This window comes from Gallinula chloropus, assembly GCF_964237585.1.
Source record: "Gallinula chloropus genome assembly, chromosome: 2".
In the NCBI taxonomy this organism is placed as follows: Eukaryota; Metazoa; Chordata; class Aves; order Gruiformes; family Rallidae; genus Gallinula; species Gallinula chloropus.
This window is the reverse complement of record NC_140086.1, coordinates 44,331,616-44,354,508: the sequence shown is the minus strand read 5'-3', so window position 1 is coordinate 44,354,508 and position 22,893 is coordinate 44,331,616. Positions and strand designations below refer to the sequence as shown.

The following is a 22,893-nucleotide window of genomic DNA, read 5'->3' as shown; positions in this document are numbered from 1 at the left end:
CCCCCCATCCCTACCTTCTTCCTGGGCTCATCTCTACTTCTAGTTTCTCTACCTACTCTGCCCCAGTGGCACAGAGGGACCAGACTACTCCAGCGTGGGTCCCCCACAGGGTAACAAGTCTCCCCAGCAAACCTGCTCCAGTGGGGGCTCCTCTTTCCACAGGCTGCATGTCCTGCCAGGAGCTTGCTCCAGTGCAGGCCTTCCACCAGGTCACAGCCTCCTGCAGCTGTCTCCATCTACTCTAGTGTGGGATTCTTCACTGGCTGCAGGTGGAATCTCTACTCCCCTCCTCTTCCATGGGCTGCAGGGGGATGAACTGCTTCACCATGATCTTCTCCACGGGCTGCAGGGGAATCTCTGGCTCCCGGAGCACCTCCTACCCACCTTCTTCATTGACTTTGGTGTCTGTAGAGTTTCTCACATTTTGTCATGCATCTTTCTGGCTGTAAAAGCTGCTGATTTTTTTTTTTTATTTTTCCTTCTTAACTGTTATCCCAGTGGTGCTACCACTATTGCTGATGGTCTTGGCCTTGGCCAGCAGCATGTCCATCTTGGATCCATCTGGCATTGGGTCTGTCAGACATGAGGGAACTTTCTACCAGTTTGTCACAGAAGCCAGACACTTGTAGCCCCTTCTGCTACCACAACCTTGCCACGCAAACCCAAAACATAGAGGCTCACAGGACATTTAGTTTAGTCTGCAATTTCAATGTGGAACATCCTTTTATTTTTGTTATTTTCATTTGAAATGCTAATTAAAAATTATTAGCTTCAGTTTGCTAGTCAAACTTTTTTATTGATTAATATATAAAATATTAGTTTACATTAAAAATACTGTGCTTTGCAGACAAGGTTTATTCAGTTCACCTTGGTTGAAGATGGCACAGAAAATGAAGCTCAGTTTGGTTTTTTTGCAAGTTGTATACAAAGTGTCACATACAAAAATACTAGAATGTAGTTTGAAAAGTCAAGCTTCTGTCCTTAACTAGATCGTCAACACAACCTGAAGCTGGAAATGAGGTGAACTCATCAGGAAAAAGCTGAAGTCACAGAACTCATAGGAAAAATAAGGCTATCGGTGAAGTCACAGCTGAGTTTTGTGTAAACTCAGGTTAGACCACATACCAGACTGTGACCTGTATTGGTTTATCCTGAACACATTGTCTGCAGTGTTACCTGTGGCTGAAACTTCCTGGTGGGCAACATGTTTTCTAAGTGCAGTTTGTGGCCTTAAGTGAAATAACTTTGTTGACTGAAACAAGTTCTATGAATTTCATTACGAAAGTTGCTTCTTAGAAGGTGTGAGTTGAGAGCGGAGAAGGTGTTAGCCCCAAACCCTTTCTTTTCCTTTACACATATGAATTAAGGAGGAAAAAATATCTCTGTAGAGATTTCATCCTCTGTCACTGTTATGTTGCTGATGAGAAACTTACTCAGATCTGACCGACACTGGCAATCTATGCTGATTGTGATGAAATGTGAACATATATAGATACAATATATGTGCAGACTTACACTATGTAATATGTGTAATGAAATGAATATAAAATCTAAACCACATAAAGAGGGCATTAAAACCCCCTTTATATTCCATATATTTGTATCTGGACATATATCTGCTACTAAGATTTTTTACTGCTAACTAAATTGATCACACCAAATGATCTTTGGGAATAAGGTCAACAAGGCAGACTAGGAAAAAAACCCACTTTTTTGTATATGTTCCTATCTAAGACAGACACTAGCCTACAGTTTTTACGAAAAAAAAAGTAGGGTGAGCAATATGTAAAAACTGGGCAGCTTTAAGTAGTTCCATCGGTAATAACACCCTTTAAATCACTGATTATGACTTTTAAACCATAGTTCTGAGGTAAACAGTGGCTGTGTTTTATTAGGTTTTAAAATTTAGGATCAGGACTGTGCTTTGAAATTAATTTCTGGATCATGTGAACTTACCATGCTTTGATTCACATTGCTGAGTAGTCTTGGAGTAGACAAGCTGTATTCCTTTTGGATGAAGTTAAATTGTAAAATGTACTGCAGGAGTGCAGTTTATGCACTTCAACATGCAGTGCTCAGTCTGCATATGGGGCCAACGTAGGACTAATTGAAGTTAAGACCTCTGAAATGCTCCTGTTGTGCACAAACTGTTAAACTGTACAGTTCAATTCTTATGAAATTGCAGTACCTGCATGTGTACATACAGCTAACATGGTATGAATTGAACAAGTTTTTGTCAGAGACAGGTCCTCGTCTTTCCTTCCAGACTTTGTCTTTTTCCTTCACAGCATAGGTTTCATGGGATTTTCACATTCAGGAACTTACCAGTCTATTAAAACAAGAAAAATCAATGTAGGATGGTAGCACTGAAATGGCTTATTGAAGTATGAATATAGATGTTATAGTAGAAAACATTAAATCTTACAAAACTGTTGGGTGGTTTTTTGTTTTTGTTTTGTTTTGTTTTTCCAGGAAAGAACAGTAACAATTAGAAGACAGACTGTAGGAGGATTTGGATTAAGTATTAAGGTAGGATGATTGTTTTTTGGGTCTTTTATTCCTCATTGCACAGTAAGTGTCTTTGTGTTTAGTTATTATTACTTTTAATGAGGACAAACTGTATTTTAGATGACTAGAAACAGAACAAAGGTATTCTAGGACATTAGGTACTGTCACAGTAGGCAACCAGCAACTACACTGCCCTGTGGAATGGAAGCCAATGGAATGATCATCCCCTTCAGATTCAAGTTGAGCACTCTGATAAAGTTTGATGTGAGAGTTGAAAGTGTTTGCAACTGCACAGACTCGACTTACTTTTTTAACCGGACTCCTATTTAAGTGGATGTTAATGAATGCTGAGTAACAGTGCAGGCACATGGAACAGCCAAAAAGTTAGTCATCAGTTCTCCTACAAGGAATATCACATTGATTCCTTAGTAGGACACAAAGAATTGCTGCTTTATCAGACTGGTTTCTGTAGGTCAAGCAATGGCATCAATTTGTCAAGTTACTGCATTTTTGCTTTCTTCAGTAAGATTTAAGAAGTGTAGGTGACTTTTTTTTTGAGGAACAAAGGGATGAGGGGATGTCTTGGTTTCAACTAGGACAGAGTTAATTGCCCCAGGGACCCGGGGCAGGTGCGCCGAGCTGGCCGGGAGGAGGTGTGTTCCGTGCCACGTGACGCCAGGCTCCCCATAAAAGGGGGCTGGGGAGGAGAGAGGGATGGTTTGGTCGGGTCCGGGGTGGGGTGAGCGTCTGACTGCTCCTGGGGCGGTAAGTTTCCTTGGGACATCACTTGCTGCGTGTGTTCTGTTACCGGGTGTGTGGAGGTAGTGGTGTTTCCCCCTCCCTGTACTGTCCCGGAGGGGGGTCTTAGACTACCCCCCGGGTTTTTACCTGCCGATCCTCCTCCCCGTCCCGATGTGTGTGTGTTGGGGAGGAGTGAGCAGCCCCGTGGTGCTCAGCTGGGGTTGAACTGCGGCAGTCCTGTTCGGTGCTCATCGTGGGGCTCGAAAGGTTGAGGTAGCGGTACATCTGACCCCAGCATGTTAAAGTCAAAGTTGTGATAAGTATTTACGCTGTTTAAACAGCCGCTGAGCGTAGCGGTGTTTTGTTTGGTCACGTGGCGGTGGTTTGTAAACCCGCGCGTGCTTTACGTAATCCCTGCCGCCTTGTTTGGCACCTCTGGGGGAGGGGTCGGGGTTCTTACTTTGCTGTACTGTGCGGTAGCAGTTTAGGATCGCGCCAGTGATGGTGAGCCTAAGGTGGTATTTGTGTGAGGCATTGCTGTCACGCCCCTGTCTTGGGCAGCGTCTCTCAGCGTTGTTTGATCATCGCACTCGATCGGTGGGAAGACGTGGGGCGGGGTGGGGGGGAGGGCAGTCTGGTTTGGTCACCCAGAGGTGATCACTCCGGGGCTGGATATTCAGGGCTCGGATGCCTTGCTGGAGAGTATGGGCGGGTGTCTGAAGACCCCCTCGCCTCCAGTGGTTTTGGAGCTTCACTCCCGAACAACTGGGGGATCCTGATGGAGTGATAGAGCGTTTGAAAGGGAAAGACTGTGGTTGTGCCAGAGACACAGCTCAGTGCACTGTGCTGGGTCCCGGCCGGTATTTACCGAGCCCCGCTGGATAGTAGGCAGCGCCCTCAGGGGAAGAGAGAGAGAACAGACCCGCAGGCACTTCGGCTGTCTCACCAGGCTCCCCTGCTCTGGCGCTTTGGAAATCAATTGTATCCCAGACGAAACCGGGGGTAGGGCTTAGTCATTTTTGTCATCACAACCTTTCTGTAAATTTTTATAGTTACGATTTTAAAAGCCTTACCTTAGCTCTGAATCTCGGTGTAGGCAGCAGGGCTTTATCTTCCGTGCACAGCAGTCCTTGGCTCCAAGATAGCAATGGAAGAAGTGAAGTGTGCTTCACAGGAATGCAAAGAAGCTTAAACTATGCATAGAAAGAGAAAGTATAGGCTTTCCTGTAAACATCTGTTAGTACTGACCTTATAAGAAGTGACTCAGAATAGGGATTAACGTGCATTTGTTTTGTCATTGATAAGAATATTGCTGAATAGAAATACTAGTTCTTAAAATATCCTTCGGTACACTTACTGTTATCTTGTTGACCGACTAAAGACCTTTATTCAAGGAAAACTAATTGCTATTTTGTGGCTAAAATTTCTTATTAGTTTAGTTAACAGCCCACAGGTTATTTTCCTGCAATACCATTATAGGTTACAGTTCACTGAATAGTGATGAAATAAGGCATGTCACTGTAAAATCAAGTATATGGGTGAATGAGGCTTTATTTAGCTGGTGCTAAGAAGTAAGTGGTTACAGAAAGGATTTTTGAGTTTCGGAAAGCAAATCTCAGAGTCACTATAACTAGCTTTTTAGTTATACATTATAACTAAAATTACTGGCATTATGTAAATTCAGATTTGGATAGACTTTTTTAAATAACTAATAATCAAATATAAATAATCAGATTATGGAATCCTTTCAACAGATATAATTTAATACAAAAATCTATCAACAAAGGAAATTCAGGCTTGGACAGTATAGTTTAGATAATGAAAGTGGTGAGTAGACTTCTGTGGTCTGGGATATTCTGTTCATGTGTATCAGGCAATATGTTTTTTTTTAATTATTACAAAATATCAAAGAACTTGGGATCTATTTTGCTAGATACTTTTATTAGTAATTCTACATTCCTAAGAAGAAAGTTTGACTGGATAGCAAAGATAATATGAAGCAAATCAGTAAATAATTGCTATTATAATTTCGGCCTAGTAGTAAGAAAACTTAGAACTGGACCTTAGGGTCATGGCTTTTACAGTTTTTAGGCAAACTTTAAGAGGTCTCCTGGAAACAGACATTTTAGGTATTCCTTGACATGTCAGTGTCACTTCTGAATGTTCTGAACTATGCCAGCTTTGTGTTTAAAAGGTACTGTCCAGTCATGGTATGCTTTCTCTGCAGATTCCTCTTTTGCTTTTTTGTCTTGTTTTGAAAAGTTCATAAATTTTAATGAACTTTTCTTTTTAAAATTACTAATATGTATAATGATTTTGTAATAATGCCTTAAACTAGAGGCCTACAAGTCACACTGTAGGAGTTTCTCCCTGTTTCATTATTTCCCACAAGCCCATGTACTAGAGTAGTTCCTGTTGTCTTGCTACTCTCAGATTATTTAAAGATGGACGTTATCTGAAGAGTTATTTCTGGTAGTGGTATATAACAGACAGTGCTTTTTATCTAAGATGTGAAGTACAATGATTGATGAACTTCACTTCAAAATATTTTCTAGTGCTTTGATATTAATTATTTTTTGTAGTTTTGACTTTGAGCTCTAAGGTATTATAATGCCTTTTTTCTGCTAGTTGAAAACCCCATTTGTTCTCAGAAATCTTGTGTGATCAAGTCACCTTTTACATTTCTCTTGAGTAAATTTTGGAAGTGCCTTACCCCATCTTACATATTCTAGACCCTTGGAAACTTTTTCCTGAAGAGCAGTTAGTCACAATATTAATAGTTACAAAATTAAACTGTCCAGCCATCTTTTGGTGACTTGCTTAGGAGTGAAACTCTTGTGTTATACCTGGGTGCTCCTGCTATATTTGTTTAAATCAGATTCAATCAAGTGGTTAAAGCTGCTTGTGGATTGATTTTTATACAAGATCCCAACATAAGCCCTTTAAAAAAAAAGTTGTTTATAATCCACTCTTTGCAAACTTGAAATAACAAAAAATCCTGTTTTTTGTTTGGCTGTATTTCATTGTACTGAAGCTAATGGTGAAAGTGTGACTGAAGCAGAACTGATTTATTTTACACCCTTCAGATGCAATTATTTTCTAATTTCTGAAGCCCCTTTAGACTCCTCAGTCATAAACCTCTGTCTGAGTGAAGGAATAGCCATGGAATTAGATGTAGAGATTGGTAAGTGTAGTGTAGTATTTCATTCATTGCATCTGACAAATTGGGGATGCAGTGATTCAATATATGAATCACAGAATCACAGAATCTTAGGGGTTGGAAGGGACCTCAAGAGATCATAATAAGAGAGCTTAATTTCTAAGCAGGCTTTAGCCCTCCTAGTTGCATCCCTGCAGGCCCTGGCAACATCCTTATATTCATCCCATGATCCCAGACCCTGTTTCCACAGTTTATAGGTCTTCTGCTTCCCTTTGAGTTTACTTAAAAGCTCCCTGCTTATCCACGCAGGTCTTCTACCTCTCCTTCCCGATTTCTTACTCAAAGGGATGCACCTATACTGTGCTTGGAAGAAGTGCTGTTTGAATGTTAGCCAGCTCTCGCAGGCTCCCATTCCTTCAAACAGAGCAGCCCAAGGGATAGCCCCTATTTGATTTTGGAGGAGATCAAAGTTAGCTCTTCCAAAATTCAGGGTAGCTGTCCTACTTTTTGGCTTGCCTCTTCCACTCAGGATCTTGAACTCGATCATTTCATGGTCACTTTGTCCTAAGCTGCCCCCGACCTTCACCTCCCTAACGAGCCCATCCTTGTTAGTGAAAACAAGGTCCAGCACCCGCCCTCTCCTCGTAGGTTCCTGCACCATCTGTATCAGGAAGTTGTCTTCCATATGCCACAGAAATTGCCTGGACTGCATACGACTGGCCGTATTGCTTGCCCAGCAAATATCTGGGTAATTGAAATCCCCCATAATGACCAGCGCCTGCGATCTTGAGGCTACTTCCAATTGCTTGAAAAATGCACTGTCAACCCACTCCTCTTGATCAGGGGGCCTGTAGTACACGCCCACGACTACATCACACATACTGGCCTGCCTTTTAATTCTTACCCACAAGCTCTCGACAAGTGGTTCGTCCCTACCCAGCTGGAGGTCAATACACTCTAGGTGCTCTCTAACATAAAGAGCAACTCCTCCACCTCGTCTCCCTAGCCTATCTTTCCTAAAAAGCACGTAGCCATCCATGGTAGCATGCCAGTCATCCAGGCTGTCCCACCACGTCTCAGTGATTGCAATGAGATCGTGGCCCTGTGACCGCACAAAGATCTCCAATTCTTCTTGTTTGTTCCCCATGCTACGTGCGTTTGTATATAGGCATTTTAGTGGGGCAGCAGATGCAGATATCCCCAATAGCTCACAGCGAGTTTTTCGATAGGGGATGGGCAAAAGCGGCTCCACTGAGGAGTTCACGGGGTAATCCACAGAGTTATCCCTACTCTCATGTGGAGCAACATCCCCAAGTCTGCCACTGTGTTGTTGGCATTTATCTATTTCCTCCATCAACTCGTGCTGTGACTCCCAAAGCACCTGCCTTACCCCAGCGGCCTTTGTAATATCCCCTTCCCCCTTCCTAACTAGTTTAAAGCCCTATCAATGAGCCCTGCCATCTCCTGAGCTAGGATCCGCTTTCCTCTATGGGACAGGCGAGCCCCATTAGCGGTACTCATGTCCGGAGCAGAGTACACCATCCCCTGGTCAAAAAACCCAAACTTCTTGTGCAGGCACCAGCCTTTCAACCACTGATGAAGCTACTGTGTTATGACTTCTGAAGACCCTCCTGTTGTTCAGTAACGGGAGTGTAGTGTTCCTATGGAAGTAGGCAATAAAATTGATAGTTCATTAAATAAATTAAGGATTGAAGTCAGCCTGACTCCTGGCTAGAAAAGAAAAAAAATTATAAGTAGCAATGAACATGGGCATATTGTTGAATTGCTAGTGTCATTCCTGGCACAGTTTTGGCTTACACCAACAAGTGCTCTCGAAGACAGTCCATGATCACAGTTCAGATTTTTATATGGACTGCTTCCAATACACAACAGGTATAAAGTCACCCTTGATCAGTTGGGAAGATGGTTTATCCTCATAGAAGTGTACCATATTGTGCTAGTAGACCTTAGTAAAGCTAAAACTGGCCCATTTTTTGTTAGTGAAATAAATGTTGCCTTTTAGTATGAAATACAGATGTCCCCTACATTGTCTTAACTCTGAGGATGTTTAAATCCAGTATCTATTTTTTTAGACTCCTTAGGAAAACAAAGTAGTAATTTTCTTGATATACTTGGAGCCAAACACAAACCCAACATGTCAATAAATGACTAGTTTCAACTGCCTTATTTTCATAGGAAAAAAAACAACAACTCAGTCTTAAAAGGTGGGCTGAGAAAAACCAGTCTGTGACACTTTAAAGGGAGTGTGGGTGACTTCCCACCAGGAATGGCCAACATTCAGGACAGTGTGCTTCACTGAGCTGCCAATGATTAGAACTCCTGCTGCTGCCACTTCTGCAGGTGGGCAGTTACCTTTATTCCATGCTCATCTTTGCCTGCCTAAGGAAAAAAGCACAGAAAATTTTGCATTACAAAAATTGGTGTTGGAATCTGGTAGATCTGAGCTGTTAACAGCATTTAACTTTTGGTGTTGAATTCTTATCTGACATATATTTATTTTCTCCTCTGGTTTGAGGTTATAACTACATGTCCATACTAGAGGGAAGGAAAATTTAAAACAAAGGAAGAGTAGCTATTGTTTCAGAGGTTTCCAAACTGGACTTGTATCCTGAGCCTATAAAACCAGAATTTAAACATGCATACACTTTTTTCCACAGGATAGACAATCTGGTATGGAGGGTGTAAGGCTGCAGTGCAGATATAAACTAGTATTTGACAATGTGTTGCAAGAATGTATAGAGCTTTTTAACTTGCTGTGATTTGCTAATGATGACTTGGTATAGATAGGTGGACAACTATCTTTCCCTTTCTATTTTGAATTTTTGTTTATTAGAATAGCAGGCAACACCTCATGACTAATTTGAAATGAAGCCATCATACTGGGCTGACTGGACTGAGGTGAGAGGAGGTAATTTCCTTCAGTTGAATGTTTCTTCAAATCTGCAGTGTAAATGGATATAGATAGATATAGTGAGAGAGGAATAATCAAATTGTCTGCATTGCCGGATGTCTTACGAATAAGAGTAATTTCCCCTCTTCACTGGAGAGCAGCCTAAAGAGGGAGTGTGAAGCCATTTTATTGAGGAAAAAAGGACTCGTGTTAGCTTGGAGTTTTAAACCCTGCACTCTTTTGCTGAGCTTCAAATGCTCTGGATATTGCAATCTCTCTGTAACATCGGAGGTTTAGGAAGGGAACTGACACAGCTGTTTTTCTGTTTGATTGAAAAACTCAGAAAATAAATGTGCATGTGACTAAGAAAAAATAACCTGGAGAGTGTAGGTTGTCATAAATTTAGTGAGCTTGAAGGGATTATCTTAAGTGAAGCCAACTTTAACTGGTACTGTTACTGTTCCTGTAGTGAAAACCATTGAAAGATATTAAGCAAATTTTAGTGGTACAATTCATTTAGTCTGAATAAATCTCTGAAATTAAGATAGCCTTTTGGTCTTCGTGGAACAAATAATCAGTCCGTCATACAGATATCAATTCTGTGTGTGAAAATGGTCATCTTGTGCAATGCCAATAGAACTCTATATATTACTGAGATCCTTATTAACTCAGTGTTTTTAGGACCTTTTGCATTGATAGTCACTAGCAGAAGGAACTTTGATCCTATTTAAAATTGTTTGGTTTCACAGGAAACAAATCTTTATTCCATGATGAAAATAGGAGTCTGTTCAGTTTCAAACCAGTGTTTATTGCATGAAAAAAGGCATAGGTACTCTTCCTTAGACCATTAAAATACCCATGTCTGTCCTTTACACACCTTCACACTGCATGTCTGGACCTAAGAAAGCCATTGTTTCCAAAGAAAAAATATGCCAGCTGAAGAGTAAGCAAACCCTTAACCGAAATGGTACTGTGGCAGATCATAATTTCTGATTATCTGAATTTTTACAGATTACATACATGCTTATGCTTTCCATTCTTCAGAGGAAGAGTATTTGTGTTTCTGTGTATATTTGCCTTGCTCTTCATTTGAGCTTCCTTTTATTTAAGGTTTGCTTTATTCTTAAGCACCACAAATGTTTCCAGTCCTAAGAGGATAAATTGAATGAACTGACAAAGCTGAATTGCTGTCGAACTGTTGAATTACTTTCCATCTTTCCTTTATTTCCCCAATTTATTGAAAACCTACTGTTCCATTTCTTAAAGTTTCTTTTTCTGTTCTTTGTTACTTACCCCACTGCTTTGCTTGCTCTTTGTGCCTGTGTGACAGAGACAGAAATAAAGAAAGGCTGCTGTTGAGATGAAAACTCCAAACTTGCTTTTCTTGGGCTTTTGTTTACCTGTTTCTTGCCAGCATGAAAATGAGGTGATCACAGTGTGGCTGCCATTGTAGTGTGATGGCCATTTTTGCTTTTGTAGGACACAATTTCATACATCAAGCTTTCTAGAATTCACAGAAACTGATTTCAATTTTCTTCCAGTCTTACAGAGTTTTTAATGTCACTCAGTTCACTTCCTGAGCTAATCATGGCAATTGAGAACTCCTTTGAGAGACAATAAGGAATTAATACCAATCCACTGTTTATTTAAAAAAGTAAAGATAAATAGGATATGTAGGAAAAGTTGTTTTCTGAGTCTTAAAACTGCAGTTAGAGAAAAGGCAATATATATATTTAAGTAAAAAAGGTATTTCCTGTTGACTGAAATTGCTGTTTATTCTGTTTTCAGGGTGGAGCAGAACATAATATTCCAGTGGTCATTTCTAAGATTTCCAAAGAACAAAGAGGTAGGTGCCAGATTAGTACTGTGTTTTGATATATTCCTTAAAGTAAGGTGCATTAACCCTTGACATTCTTCAGAAACTGTTAAATACTAATGGTATACCATTTCTTGGTCTATGCCATTGATGTCTCTTCCTCAGAACTACTCTCTGAAAAAATACAGAATGCGTATTTGGAATATTATGTAAACACTCTTCAACATCATTTTTAAACTCTTGTGAAGTGTTATTTTTCAAGAGCAAAATGGAAGGCATTCAGAGAATGAAAACTTTTAAAAAACTTAACAGAATTCAATAATTTTTTGTCTCACTTCCAAATGGTTATTGCTGTGAAGTTTAGCAGATTAGATGTTTAGCCATTAAAGAATAGTAACATGAGAAGAGAATGCATGTCTTTGTATACTGGTTAGTAGGGTAATGCTCAGGTGGGGTGGGTAATGGTAGAACCTTGATAATACCTCTGTTATTTCAGTATTAGATGTCCTGCTGCATAAATCTGTGAAGCAACTCATTCATAGCAAAGCTGGTACTTCATAAGGTTTTAACCATACCTGTTTTCAGTGCATGCAGAGCTGGTTGCTGAATCCCTGTATTGTTTTTAACTGCCAATGTCTCAAAATTGTTGAAATGGCATAATAATGTGCTAGGAACATGGATAATGGTTAAACAGCTCATGAAGCGTGCAATGATGAGATGAAAGCTGTGAATCAATAGTAATACAGTGTATTTGGTATCTCTGTGTATCTTTGTGTGCATTAGTGTAAGGTCAGAAACATAAACTTGGAAGCATTTCTCTCCATCTGTAATGCCACAGTTTTAGAATGCTGCTTCTGTACAATCAGTATGTGCCAGCAAAGGAGAAAAATCTATTCACTCACACAGAGGTACATCTTGAGAAGTGAAAGGTAGATGTGAAAGTTGTATGTAGGAACACTGTAGTGTAACATGGAATGAGTCCCTTACAAAGGCAGTAAGTTTAAAAGTGTCATGCTTGTGATTCAAATCTTTTCTGTACAAATATGTAATACATAATAATGTGACATACATTTCCTACACTAGCTATTAGAATGCTATTAAGCACTGCAGGAGAAATGAGAAATGTAGTCTTAAGTTTAACTGAGCACACAAATGTGCACACTGTTTTCTTTTTTGTCAATTTTTTTCTGCAGTAGCTGATGTATTATTTCTGACCCCAATACTTGGCTGAGAGGTAACATGACTGCTTTCACTAAAATTGTTGCTGGCTTTTAGAGAGCTGGTTTTGAGAGACATCTCTTGTAAGAGAGTGCTGTCTTGTGCTGTAGAAAGTCTTATGCCATGTGTCTGTATTTGGGATCTTTGATGCAGAAAATGCTGTTTGACCCAGAGTCTGTATCTCAAAGCTCTGTGGGCCCGTTTCTGCCCTTCTCCCAATTGACTCCAGCTTTTTCTTTGGACTTGTCAAGAAGAATGTGACATTTGATGCAATTTTTAAAACCAGTGGTGCGCATAAGGTGCTTAGGCTAGCACATTAGGTCATATATGAAGAAGAATATTGATATGCATTTCAGAAAATCAGAATGTTTATCCTCCAACATTTTAAGCATATTTTGCTACATTTATGTAATAAGACCAGTCTTTCAAATACATACTTGAGTATTGTAATTTCTGTCAATATTGATTCTAGTTTCACACTTCATTGAAATAGCTAGTTTTGGAATCAACTCCAGTTCTAGTCTTTTCTAGATGGTGTCTTCTGTGATATTTTGGAATACTGTAGATAAATAATCCCATATATTGTCCTGGTTCTGGCCATGCCATGGTTAACCTCCCCAAGTAGCCAGCACAGGTGAGCTGAGTTAGCCTAGGCTGTTTCCCACACCACCTGCCATCACTTCCCCATAAAAGGGGCTGGTTGGGGAGGGTTGCTCCTGAGTGCCTCCAGGGCAGTTCGAGTTCAGCTGTGGTGTCTGGTTGGTCCTTAAGTTATGCAGTACTCTGTAACTGTTGGGTTGCTAAGGCACTCTGTGTTATCCCTGGGTGTGAGTGTAACTTGCTGTGGTCTGTTGTTCCCCTTTCCTAGTGACTTGGTCAGGAGCGAGGGAGAAGGGCGTGGTGCTCAGCTGCTGTTTGGGGCTTAACCACTGTACCTCTCTTAATGTTCCTTAATTCTCATGTTCAGAATTCTTTCTTTACAATCACTAAAATAAGCTTTATTTTTTGTGTATTGATAAAGTATGTTTGCATTAGCTCTGTAACACAACATAACATTTAAAAACTGCAATTTTAGAATTAGATCTTGTAAATTGCTTTGACTTACTGATTTGTTTTAAAGGTCAAATTTTATCTGATTTGGTACAATACACTGATTGTCTAGCTCTTCAGCATAAAGTGTTATTCAGCATAAATATTCCACTGTTTTTCTTTAAGATGCATGACTTAACTTGTAAGCTTTGATAAAAGATACTTTAATTTTTTTCTGAAGTAGCTCTGGAGCTTCCATGTTGTGTTTTCCTAAGGGTTTGTGAGTGATGATCTCACACCCAAATAGGACCTAGTTCTGCAGTCATTTTTATGCCCAGAAAAGTACTCTATACCCCACCATAATGGCCTGAAAGGTACTAGTGGAAGAGGTCTCATAGTATTCTACCTGGACTGGGTAGACTCTGTCACTGTAACACAGGCTGGTATTTGGGGATTAAAAACAAGTTGTATCATTTATTTGGAAATTAAGTGTTCGGTTTAAGTTTCTGTTCAAATTTTAAAAATTTGTTAAAATCCATAGGAATACATGTACAAGAAATCAAGGATGTTATATACCAAATGAATGAAAATATGCTTTCGTTTTTCAGCGGAACTTTCAGGTTTGCTCTTTATAGGAGATGCAATTCTACAGGTGAGTAAAATTGCAAGTACTTCTGCTTTTATTTTTCTAGAAAAGTGAAATGAAATCTATACTTAAGAAATGTAGAGTAAGTCTTCTCTTTATCTTTTTAATAACAGATTAATGGAATTAATGTGAGAAAATGCAGGCATGAAGAAGTGGTGAGCTTTTCTGTTTTTCAGTCTTTCTGTCTTTGTAGTTATTGAGATGGCAGTATACACTGATAGCAGTGCGCTGGCATCAGTTGTGTTATTGTTATTCCTAAACAAATATGACTGTATGCTCTCACATGGTAAGCAACCCTGATCTTCATGCAGTTGCTGCTTAAGTTTGTTGTAACTGTTGCTGTTCTCAGACAGGCTTTTCTGTATTGAAGGTGATGGCTTTATTATGTGGATTTTTAGCTGTACATGTTCTGACATTTCTTCTGGCTTACAGCTGTCAGATTTCAGCAGTGCTGCACCTTTCTGCATTTTAATGTCAGAAGCCGTAATTTGTGTTGTGATGAAGGGTTGTTGTTTACTTGGTTTTAATCCTATTTAAAAATTGAAACAATACTATGTCTCTACCTTTTATTCTCTGGTTGTTACTTAAGAGAGTGCTCTCCTCATTCAGGCTGGTATCAGTATAGGTTTGAGATAAGTGTATTAAGGAGATTGTTTCTAGAGAAGCCATGTGTGTATTTGAGAGCTCTATAGTAGGATGGTTCCTTTGGTAAATCACTTTGTTCAATGTCTTACTTTTACTGGGTTTGACTTTGACTCTGCTTAAGTACTCCCAGCAGTAGGAAGCCCTTTACTTAAGAATGCCAGAAGTAAGATTACCAAATAAATTAGCTCCATAGAATTTTTACCTGTATTTTTAAAATGTACTAATGTTATCTAAAAGTTTACTTTCTCCTAACTTCCAGTTCAAGGATGTTCTGTGTTTCATACTGCATTCTGTTGTATGGCAGGTTGTTGAACATGTGCCATTTAGTTATAGAGAGCACAAGTTAATAAAGATGAAGTTCTGATCAACAAGTTATTGAAGGCCAGAAGATTAGATCCTTGCACTGTTCCTTCTCTTGGGGTGCATTTGTGCACTGGTTTTGTCGGAAGTTTGTGCTGCAAATCATGCTTCATTCTTCAGAACATTCACTGTACCATGTCCTGTGTACACAGATTAATAGTCATATTTACAGACTTTTAAGCTTTGGTTGTGCAACAGTGTTTGTTTTAATATGTTTGGTTTAATATGAATTAATATGGTAAATAGGCTGCTAAAATTTCAAGATACAAGACAGTACTAATAGTGTAGACTTGCACATTCAAAGACAGATGGAAAATAACAGCACCTGGGATTTTTCTTTTTTCTGAGACAATCTCTTGACTATTAGTATTATACATAATTTTGTTGGCTATTTATGATCAGGTTTAAACACTTTCATGGAAAAAAATTTTTTGAAAAGTCAAAAGGTGACAACATAAAGTAGCAAATGTTTGGTTTATACCTTGTTTTTCCAATGTAATCTGTCTCAAATTCCTTATAGACAGAGTTTATAATGCTGTCCTCATGCTACCTGAAAAAGTCTTACCTGTTTGAATGTGCATTTGTGTAGGTACAGCTGTTGTAGGGGTTATAAGAAGCAGATTTGAAATTTAAGTATTTTAGATCTTTATTCTAACTAAGAGTAATTCTCAAATTAATAATAAATGAACAATATTTAAATAAGATAAAATGTCTTTATCGCACTTCATAAACTAAAAAATGTCGTGGAGTTACAAAATAAACCCCAAAGTAGTTGAACCCTCTTTTTTCAGAAACTATCATATGTTGAATATCTGTGGAGTAAATTTATTATGATGTCTGCTATAGTAATAAGATATCATTATGCCCTGTGCAATAATCTGATTTTAGGTGTATTCTTGAGTAAAGGGCAAACACATAACTGGTCTGCCAGCTGTAGTTCTGGTGGGATCTTGCAGCATGCTTGTTGCAGTTTGAGTTGTTCTAGCACTTCTCTCTTGCAGGGTCTTCATCAAATACAGGATCTGTAGCTCTAATCTCAAGGTTATAGAGAAAATAGTGTTTGGAGCATAGGTGCTCACTGCAGGGAGTTGAACAGTAGTGAAAACTTTTTAATCCTTATTGCATGTAGGTACTTCTTCAATGGTGATAAAAGGTACATGAGCTTAGTTGCTTTCTGAGTTTTCCTGGTATCACTATGAGAGAATATATTAGTGGTTTGGGTTAATGTAATGTTTGTAATCAGTATTTTCGAAGACCAGAGTAGAGCTCTTTCAGGGTTTAAAGCTGAATATACCCATAGAAAAATTAGATCTGTCTGCACCATGTATACCATGAGTGTTCATTCTTTTTCTAGATCCAAAACTTCTTGCTGCTTGCAGAAACATTCTGAGTGTCTTATCTTCATAGCTCTGCACTGAAAAGGCCTGTGGCATAGTAACTACAGCTTACTGTATTACACTAATTACTTGCTTTACTGATAAGTATACTATGCATTTGAATGTCAAAATTTTGCTTTATTAAACTAATTCCATCTTTCAGAATAAGGAGAATTGTTTTTCAACATACAGTGAACTTAGTGGTCACTCCTCTGTCTTTATTGATTTCCACTAGCTACTAGATTTTGTTATTGAGTATGCAGTGATGTACAGATCCTGTTACCTAAGAAATATACTATAATCTGAAGCCTGAATCTGACAAATAGGTAGGTAGATAGCTGAGACTGAATAGGTAGGTTTAGTCAGTTTTTAATGTACCTCACTGGAGGCCTCGACACAGTTCCTTTTTGATTTATATTGGGGTTTTTTTACCTTTAGGAGAATCCTTTAATTCTGAGCTTGGTTTTCAGCTGGTAGAATGTGGAAAATATTCATATCATGAAAACACATCATGAGTTTCTCTCAAAAGGCTGGATGTTAGCCTGTTTGTCTTAGGTTGTAAAGACTCCCACCAGAGTACAGCATAATGTTGCATCAGTCCTGGTGCTCTTGTGTGGTAAAATTAATACTTCACCCCAGAGAACATGTATCTCCATTGAAAGAGGCTGAAGTAAAAAAAAACCTAGGAATTCTTCTAAATATTTTTCAACATTACAGGCAATTTGACTCCAAAAATACAGTATGCACTTGAACGTAGAGGAAAGGACAGTCCATTTTATCTGTTAAATTACATGAGTTTGTGCTCTTTCTAGTCTGGATTTATTAACTATGCCTTTTCCAGTAGACTGTCATTTACATTTTACAATAAGGCAGTGAGAAGTCCAAGGGGATAATCACTTCCCTAGTCCTGCTAGCCACACTGTTTCTGATACACCAAGATGCTGTTGGCCGCCTGGGCAGACTGCTGGCTATCAGCTAATGCCCCCAGGTCCTTTTCTGCCAGGCAGCTTTCCAGCTACTCATCCACAAGCCTGTAGTGTTGCATAAGATTATGACTGAAGTGCAGGAACTGGCACTTGGCTTTGTTAAACCTCGTACAATTGGCCTTGACCCATTGATCCTGCCTGTTCAAATACTACAACAGAGCCTTCCTATCCTCAAGCAATTTATCTTAGGAAATAAAAATAGAATTAAATGCATATGAAATAATTTCTTATTTCTTGTGTTTAAGGGAAATTCAGGGAATGTTTCTAATGAAAAATGATAATTGAGAATGCCACTTAACATGGCATTCATGTGTTCCTTGAAAAGCAAGAGGATAAGCTCATGTAGAGGTAGGTATAATACAGCTGTAGGTATGCAGCACAGTTAGATTTTGGATTTTATGTAGAGCTAACTAGGATATGTAGCACTGTTCAGCCATCAGCTGCATTTTGCATAAGACATCTTATTCCAACAGAAGGATCTGACATATGGGATGTCCATGTGAACTGCATTGTATCTTTTGCTGCTTCTTTGGTTCCTTGTTCATTGCAGGGCTGTAACTCTGCTAGTTCTGCATGAGTCATATGTTATATGAAACTGACAGGACAAGGACTGTAGCAGCTTAACTATGATCATGTGTAGCTGATGGAACCCTAGTTCTTAAAACTGTGGTTTCATCAAACTGATTTTTAAAAACACTTCATTAATAGCTTTGGTAGTGTTGCTCATTAGTACTTTTTAAGCAGAGCAACAAGCATATTGTAATTACAAGACAGGACTGGAAACCAAATGATCTGAATCTCACTCTGTCTTGACTTTGCAGATGTGTCTTTTGGTAAATTGCCTTTGTTTTCTTAACTGTGAAACAGAACTAGACTGTTACCAGGTTTAGCTCACTGAATTACATGAAGTACTTCAGAATCCCTTGCAGAAAAGGGTCTCTACTGTAATATTGTGCTGTTTGGTGATAGTGATAACAGCAACCTGCAAATAGAGATTACCACCTTCTCATACTATGTGGTAGAGATGCTCTACTGTGTAGCACAGCCATTTAATCCATTCTGGTTTAGACTTAATGGTGACTTCAGTACTGAAGCAGCGTAGTTGGTGATTCTAAGACTACCATGATCCATCTGCAATTTGTAACTTTTAAATTTAAAAACCAAATGTAAACTTTTAGGAAATACAGTGTTTTCTTAAGAGGCCAACTCATGACTTTGTTCATACAGCTGCTGCTTTTTATTTGAGGTTTGGGTAATAAAAGTGCTGATGTCACATTAGCTACCCTGGTGTAATTAAGGAAAACATCTGTTACAGTGTATTTGATGTCCTTATTGTTCATGGAAATGGGAGCTAGTAATCTGTCAAATATTTCATTATTTCATTGAAATAAGTGTACATCAAGTGGAAAAGGACCTCTTGGGTGCAAATAGTTCACTTTTTTTTGTTGTGGAAGTACCTTAGATTAGGGTATATCCTTGAATATTTGTAACATGGATTCAGCTGCTTTTCTAAGCTGGATTTAGCTGTGATATTTTTAGTGTTTAAGTAATCTTTGTGCCAGACTTGGTTTGATTTTTAAGATATGCTAATGTGTTGCTTGTCTTCCTAATTTATATTTTAATTTCTTTTTCTCAAGATACCTGTAGATATATTAGTAATTTTATTAAGATAACATCTTTTAAAACTAATAAGTACTCCTAAATTTTAATAGGAAGTGGAATATACTGGCATGACTAATACCAAGTCTGTGATTAATATTGTCATTTCCTTATTACATAGTTACAGTCCTCCAAGCAAAAATCCATTAGAGTTTAGTGGGATAGAGTGAACAATTTAATCTCCAGTCACAGTGCAACAACCTCCTTGGTTCTTCCTTTGTCATGCAGCTCTATTAGAGCTAAAAGCCTGAGCTGCAAAGAAGAGACAGCTGAGCAGCAGATTTAAAGTGTGTACCATGAGACAGGTTTCATTTGTGGCTTTGATTGCATTGATATTTTTACTGTAAAGACTTAAGCTACTTTGATAAATGTATCCAAGTTTGTGTGTCTGTGCACTTTACCCTCCAGAATACTTTTGGAAAGATTTCATTTTTCACAGCATCTTCTAGTTGTGGACATGGTACATGGATTCCATTTCTTCTTTGCTGTGCATAGGTGTACAGTAATTAAAAGAATGGGACTGGGCCTGTCATAGATCACTGGAGCCCCAGTTACTTTAAACCTAGTTCAAATTATTTTTAGCCTATGCCTTTGTAGTTTATATCTAGAAAGGGATAGTCCACTTTGGCTAGGTGTTCTGAATTTTTGTTTTACTTGGACTAGCTACTCCATAACAAATATAGTAAGACTACACAATAAATTGCATAGAGCATCAAAAGCTTCCAAAAGGCACAAGAAATAAACATATACAATGCGTTCCAGATTAATATAGGAGAAATGAAGCCTGTAGACATTAAAATTATTGTCACTGGTCATGATTACAAAAATTTAATTTGTACACAAGAACTAGAAAATACTGTCCTACTGGTAACAACAGTGCTTTCTTTAAATGCATAACAACTGTGTGCTGTATAGACTGAAAGCAAATCTTTACATCAAAGGGGCATCCTCTGTTTCTTATGGTTTGACATGGACCTGAGAGAGTGCATTGGACAAAACAGCATGTGTACTGATTTAGCTAGTATGGAGGAGTCATAAATAAAAGGTGCGCTCAAAGAAGTACAAGTGTGAGTGCAGATAGACTTCTGATATTTTTCCAGCAGTTACAGCACCTGATTTAACTCTTCAGAATTGTCATTGTTCTGGCTATAGTAATATCAGATTGGTGCCAGGAGTACCTCTTTTTATCCAGGGGTTTTCTGTATACCTGTACATATTTTTAGGTCTTTTTCTCTACTGTGGGTCTTTGTCTTTTGACAGTTTGTTAGGTGAAGGAGGAAGAGGAAAGGAGAATGGACTATTCAATAGTAACCGATGTTGGACTTGTCCAGCTACATACATGGAGATTTCCAGATGGCCCTCCCCATACATCTCAACAACTAGTATGGTACTGGTGACTTGGTATCTGTTTGTCAGCACTGGGTCTATTTCTAGATGTGTATTTCTTTCTTAGCATTGCCCTCATAGTGCTGTTGTCTTTCTGCAAGTTCAGTTCGGTACTACCCCTTTTCCGTTAGCTGTTTTGCAAGGCTTTGGGCAGTAGGACAGCTTGCAATAGTGAGAAGGTTCATAGATCACAAGAAAAACTTTGGTGCAGGTGTTGTTCTAGAGGGAAGAAACTCTTCATTAAAAATTGCAAAGGTTACCTGTTGGATTTTTTTTTTGTGCAGAGACCTGCAGGAGTTGTTGCCTCCCTGTGCTGTTTGTACTTTAAGTGAAATGGGAAATACTTGGTGCGCAGGCTGAAATGGCATTACCAGGGTAATGACATATATCTTCAAATGAGGTCTAGCAGATGCACACAGCTTTTTTCTACTTCACATGCCCTTGTCAAGCCAGTACTGATCCAGAATATTTCAAAGGTCCTAATTATGCTGACCCATTAAAAGGAGAGTTCAAGGGAATACTCTACATCAAAAAGCCTCCAATATTTTAACATGTTGGTGTGCAGTGGAAAGTACTGAGGATATTTCCAGATTTCCTGAAATGCCTTCCCTCTGTATACAAGTCTGAGTATAATGTATTTTACATATTAAGTAGATAGGCAGACATGTTTCACAAAATCTTCATCTCTTAAGGGTTTTTTGACATCTTTTGTTTAGTCCTCTTTACATGAAAAATCTAATACAAAACACGTTTAAAATCCCGTGTGCATTTCAGATCATAACATACTGTTTCTGTATCACTGATTGCAGAGAAATGTTGGGGTGAGCTAGCATTTATTGTAATGAATGCTAACAGATAAAATATTTTGTTTAAACATCTTTCACCCTGGAAGATGAAAGGTCTCAAACTGTATAAAGCACGTTTCCATCAATCAGTGTGAGGCTGTAGAGTACAATGGATCACCTGCAAAACAATAACAGTGAGAAAGTTTTTTCTAATAAAAAACGGCAGTGTGGAATTTGGAAATACCAAGAGATTTAAATTTTTACTGCTACAACTACATCTTTTAATATCCCTGAAGATATCAAAGCCAAAATTTATCTTAACAGGAAACTGTTATATCAATGGGAATGTGCTTTTTTGAATCATCTTTTGGTGTAGACATTGCTTAGATAGTTTTGTGTTATGGACCATCAGCACCATTATGCTTATTTTCTGAATTTTTGCAGAAACCAATAGCACAGAAAATTGTGAAACTTAAATTAAGGTTTGAGGAGCCTTGACTTAGTGTGGCCTGTAGTTTCTGCATTCACTTGTGGTATTCTGACATACTCACCTAGCTGCAATGTATCAGAATTTTACAAAGCCTTTTTTTTTACTGTTGATGTTGCCATTCTTGCTTCAGAAGAGACATGCTCTATAAATAGTCTATAAATTCTGCTTTTTATAAGATTTTATACTCTCAAATGGTAACTAACTGCTGGCAATAATACATTTCCATGGGATTATTGCCTAATTAGAAAAAAATGAGAAAAGCTAGAATAAGGGTTGCAATGGGATAAGTAGCCTGATCATTTTGGATGAATATATCAGATTTATGCCTAACTTTGGAAGTCATGAAGACCTCATGCTATAAACTGATTAAACCTGTAATTCAGCACTTTTTCATCATTATGCTGAAATGCAAATGAGCTTTTTTACTTCCTTGGAATTATATGCTAATCTCTTTTCTTTCCAAAATTTCTGAAAATGTCCTTCAGTTAGTTAATAGCCAGTGTGAATACCTCCAGACCCAGTTTTGTCAAGACCCTTAAAATTGAGATGCTGAAGAAAATGATCTTCAAAATGTTGAGGTAATATTATTCATATTACAGGGTAATTATAATGGATTCCAGTCCAGTAAAATATATATGTGTTTGTGCAAAAGTACAGATTTACGTTTTTTATACAGTTGGGACATACCTTTTAATTAATGTTTTTGAAGAATAGAGTAATTTTCTCAACTTCAGCTGGGTGCAGTACAATTGCTCTACAGCAGAAATGCTACCATTGCATTAAGTGGCACACAAGTATGTTCTTATGTGTTCTTAGCTTCAGCTTTTATCACAGAATGCAGTCCCTATAGTACTAAAATATCTGTCTCAGATTAGATCCTGAGCTGCTAAGAAGTTTAGCAGTGTTAACTGCATATATTGATCTAAAACATTACTTCAAATACAAATTTGTCCAAGAACTATTCTTTGTCACTGGGAAGTTGATAGCATTTAGAATTGAACAAATGGGAGTAGGCTTGTACATTAATATTTATTCAAATTTAGAATTAAAATTTGATTTCAAACTCTTTAAGGCCATTTTGTATTCATTTTTCATGAGCATTTATATGCTGGTAGTTGATTAGTGTGACTATTCATGAAAAGTAAATGTTAAGGTCGTATTTGCCAACAGCACATTT

The 22,893-nt window shown here is 38.3% G+C and overlaps 1 protein-coding gene across 1 annotated transcript in view; it reads left to right on the top strand.

Annotated features, from left to right (window-relative positions):
* Positions 1-22,893, top strand: part of SNTG1 (syntrophin gamma 1) — a gene marked incomplete at both ends in the record, with an annotated part of 157,243 nt that overhangs the window by 16,821 nt on the left and 117,529 nt on the right. The window contains 4 exons of the mRNA XM_084260606.1: positions 2,473-2,529; positions 11,109-11,166; positions 13,992-14,035; positions 14,143-14,184. Of these exons, the coding sequence (XP_084116732.1) occupies positions 2,473-2,529; positions 11,109-11,166; positions 13,992-14,035; positions 14,143-14,184 (201 nt within the window). The remainder of the gene's footprint in view (positions 1-2,472; positions 2,530-11,108; positions 11,167-13,991; positions 14,036-14,142; positions 14,185-22,893) is intronic.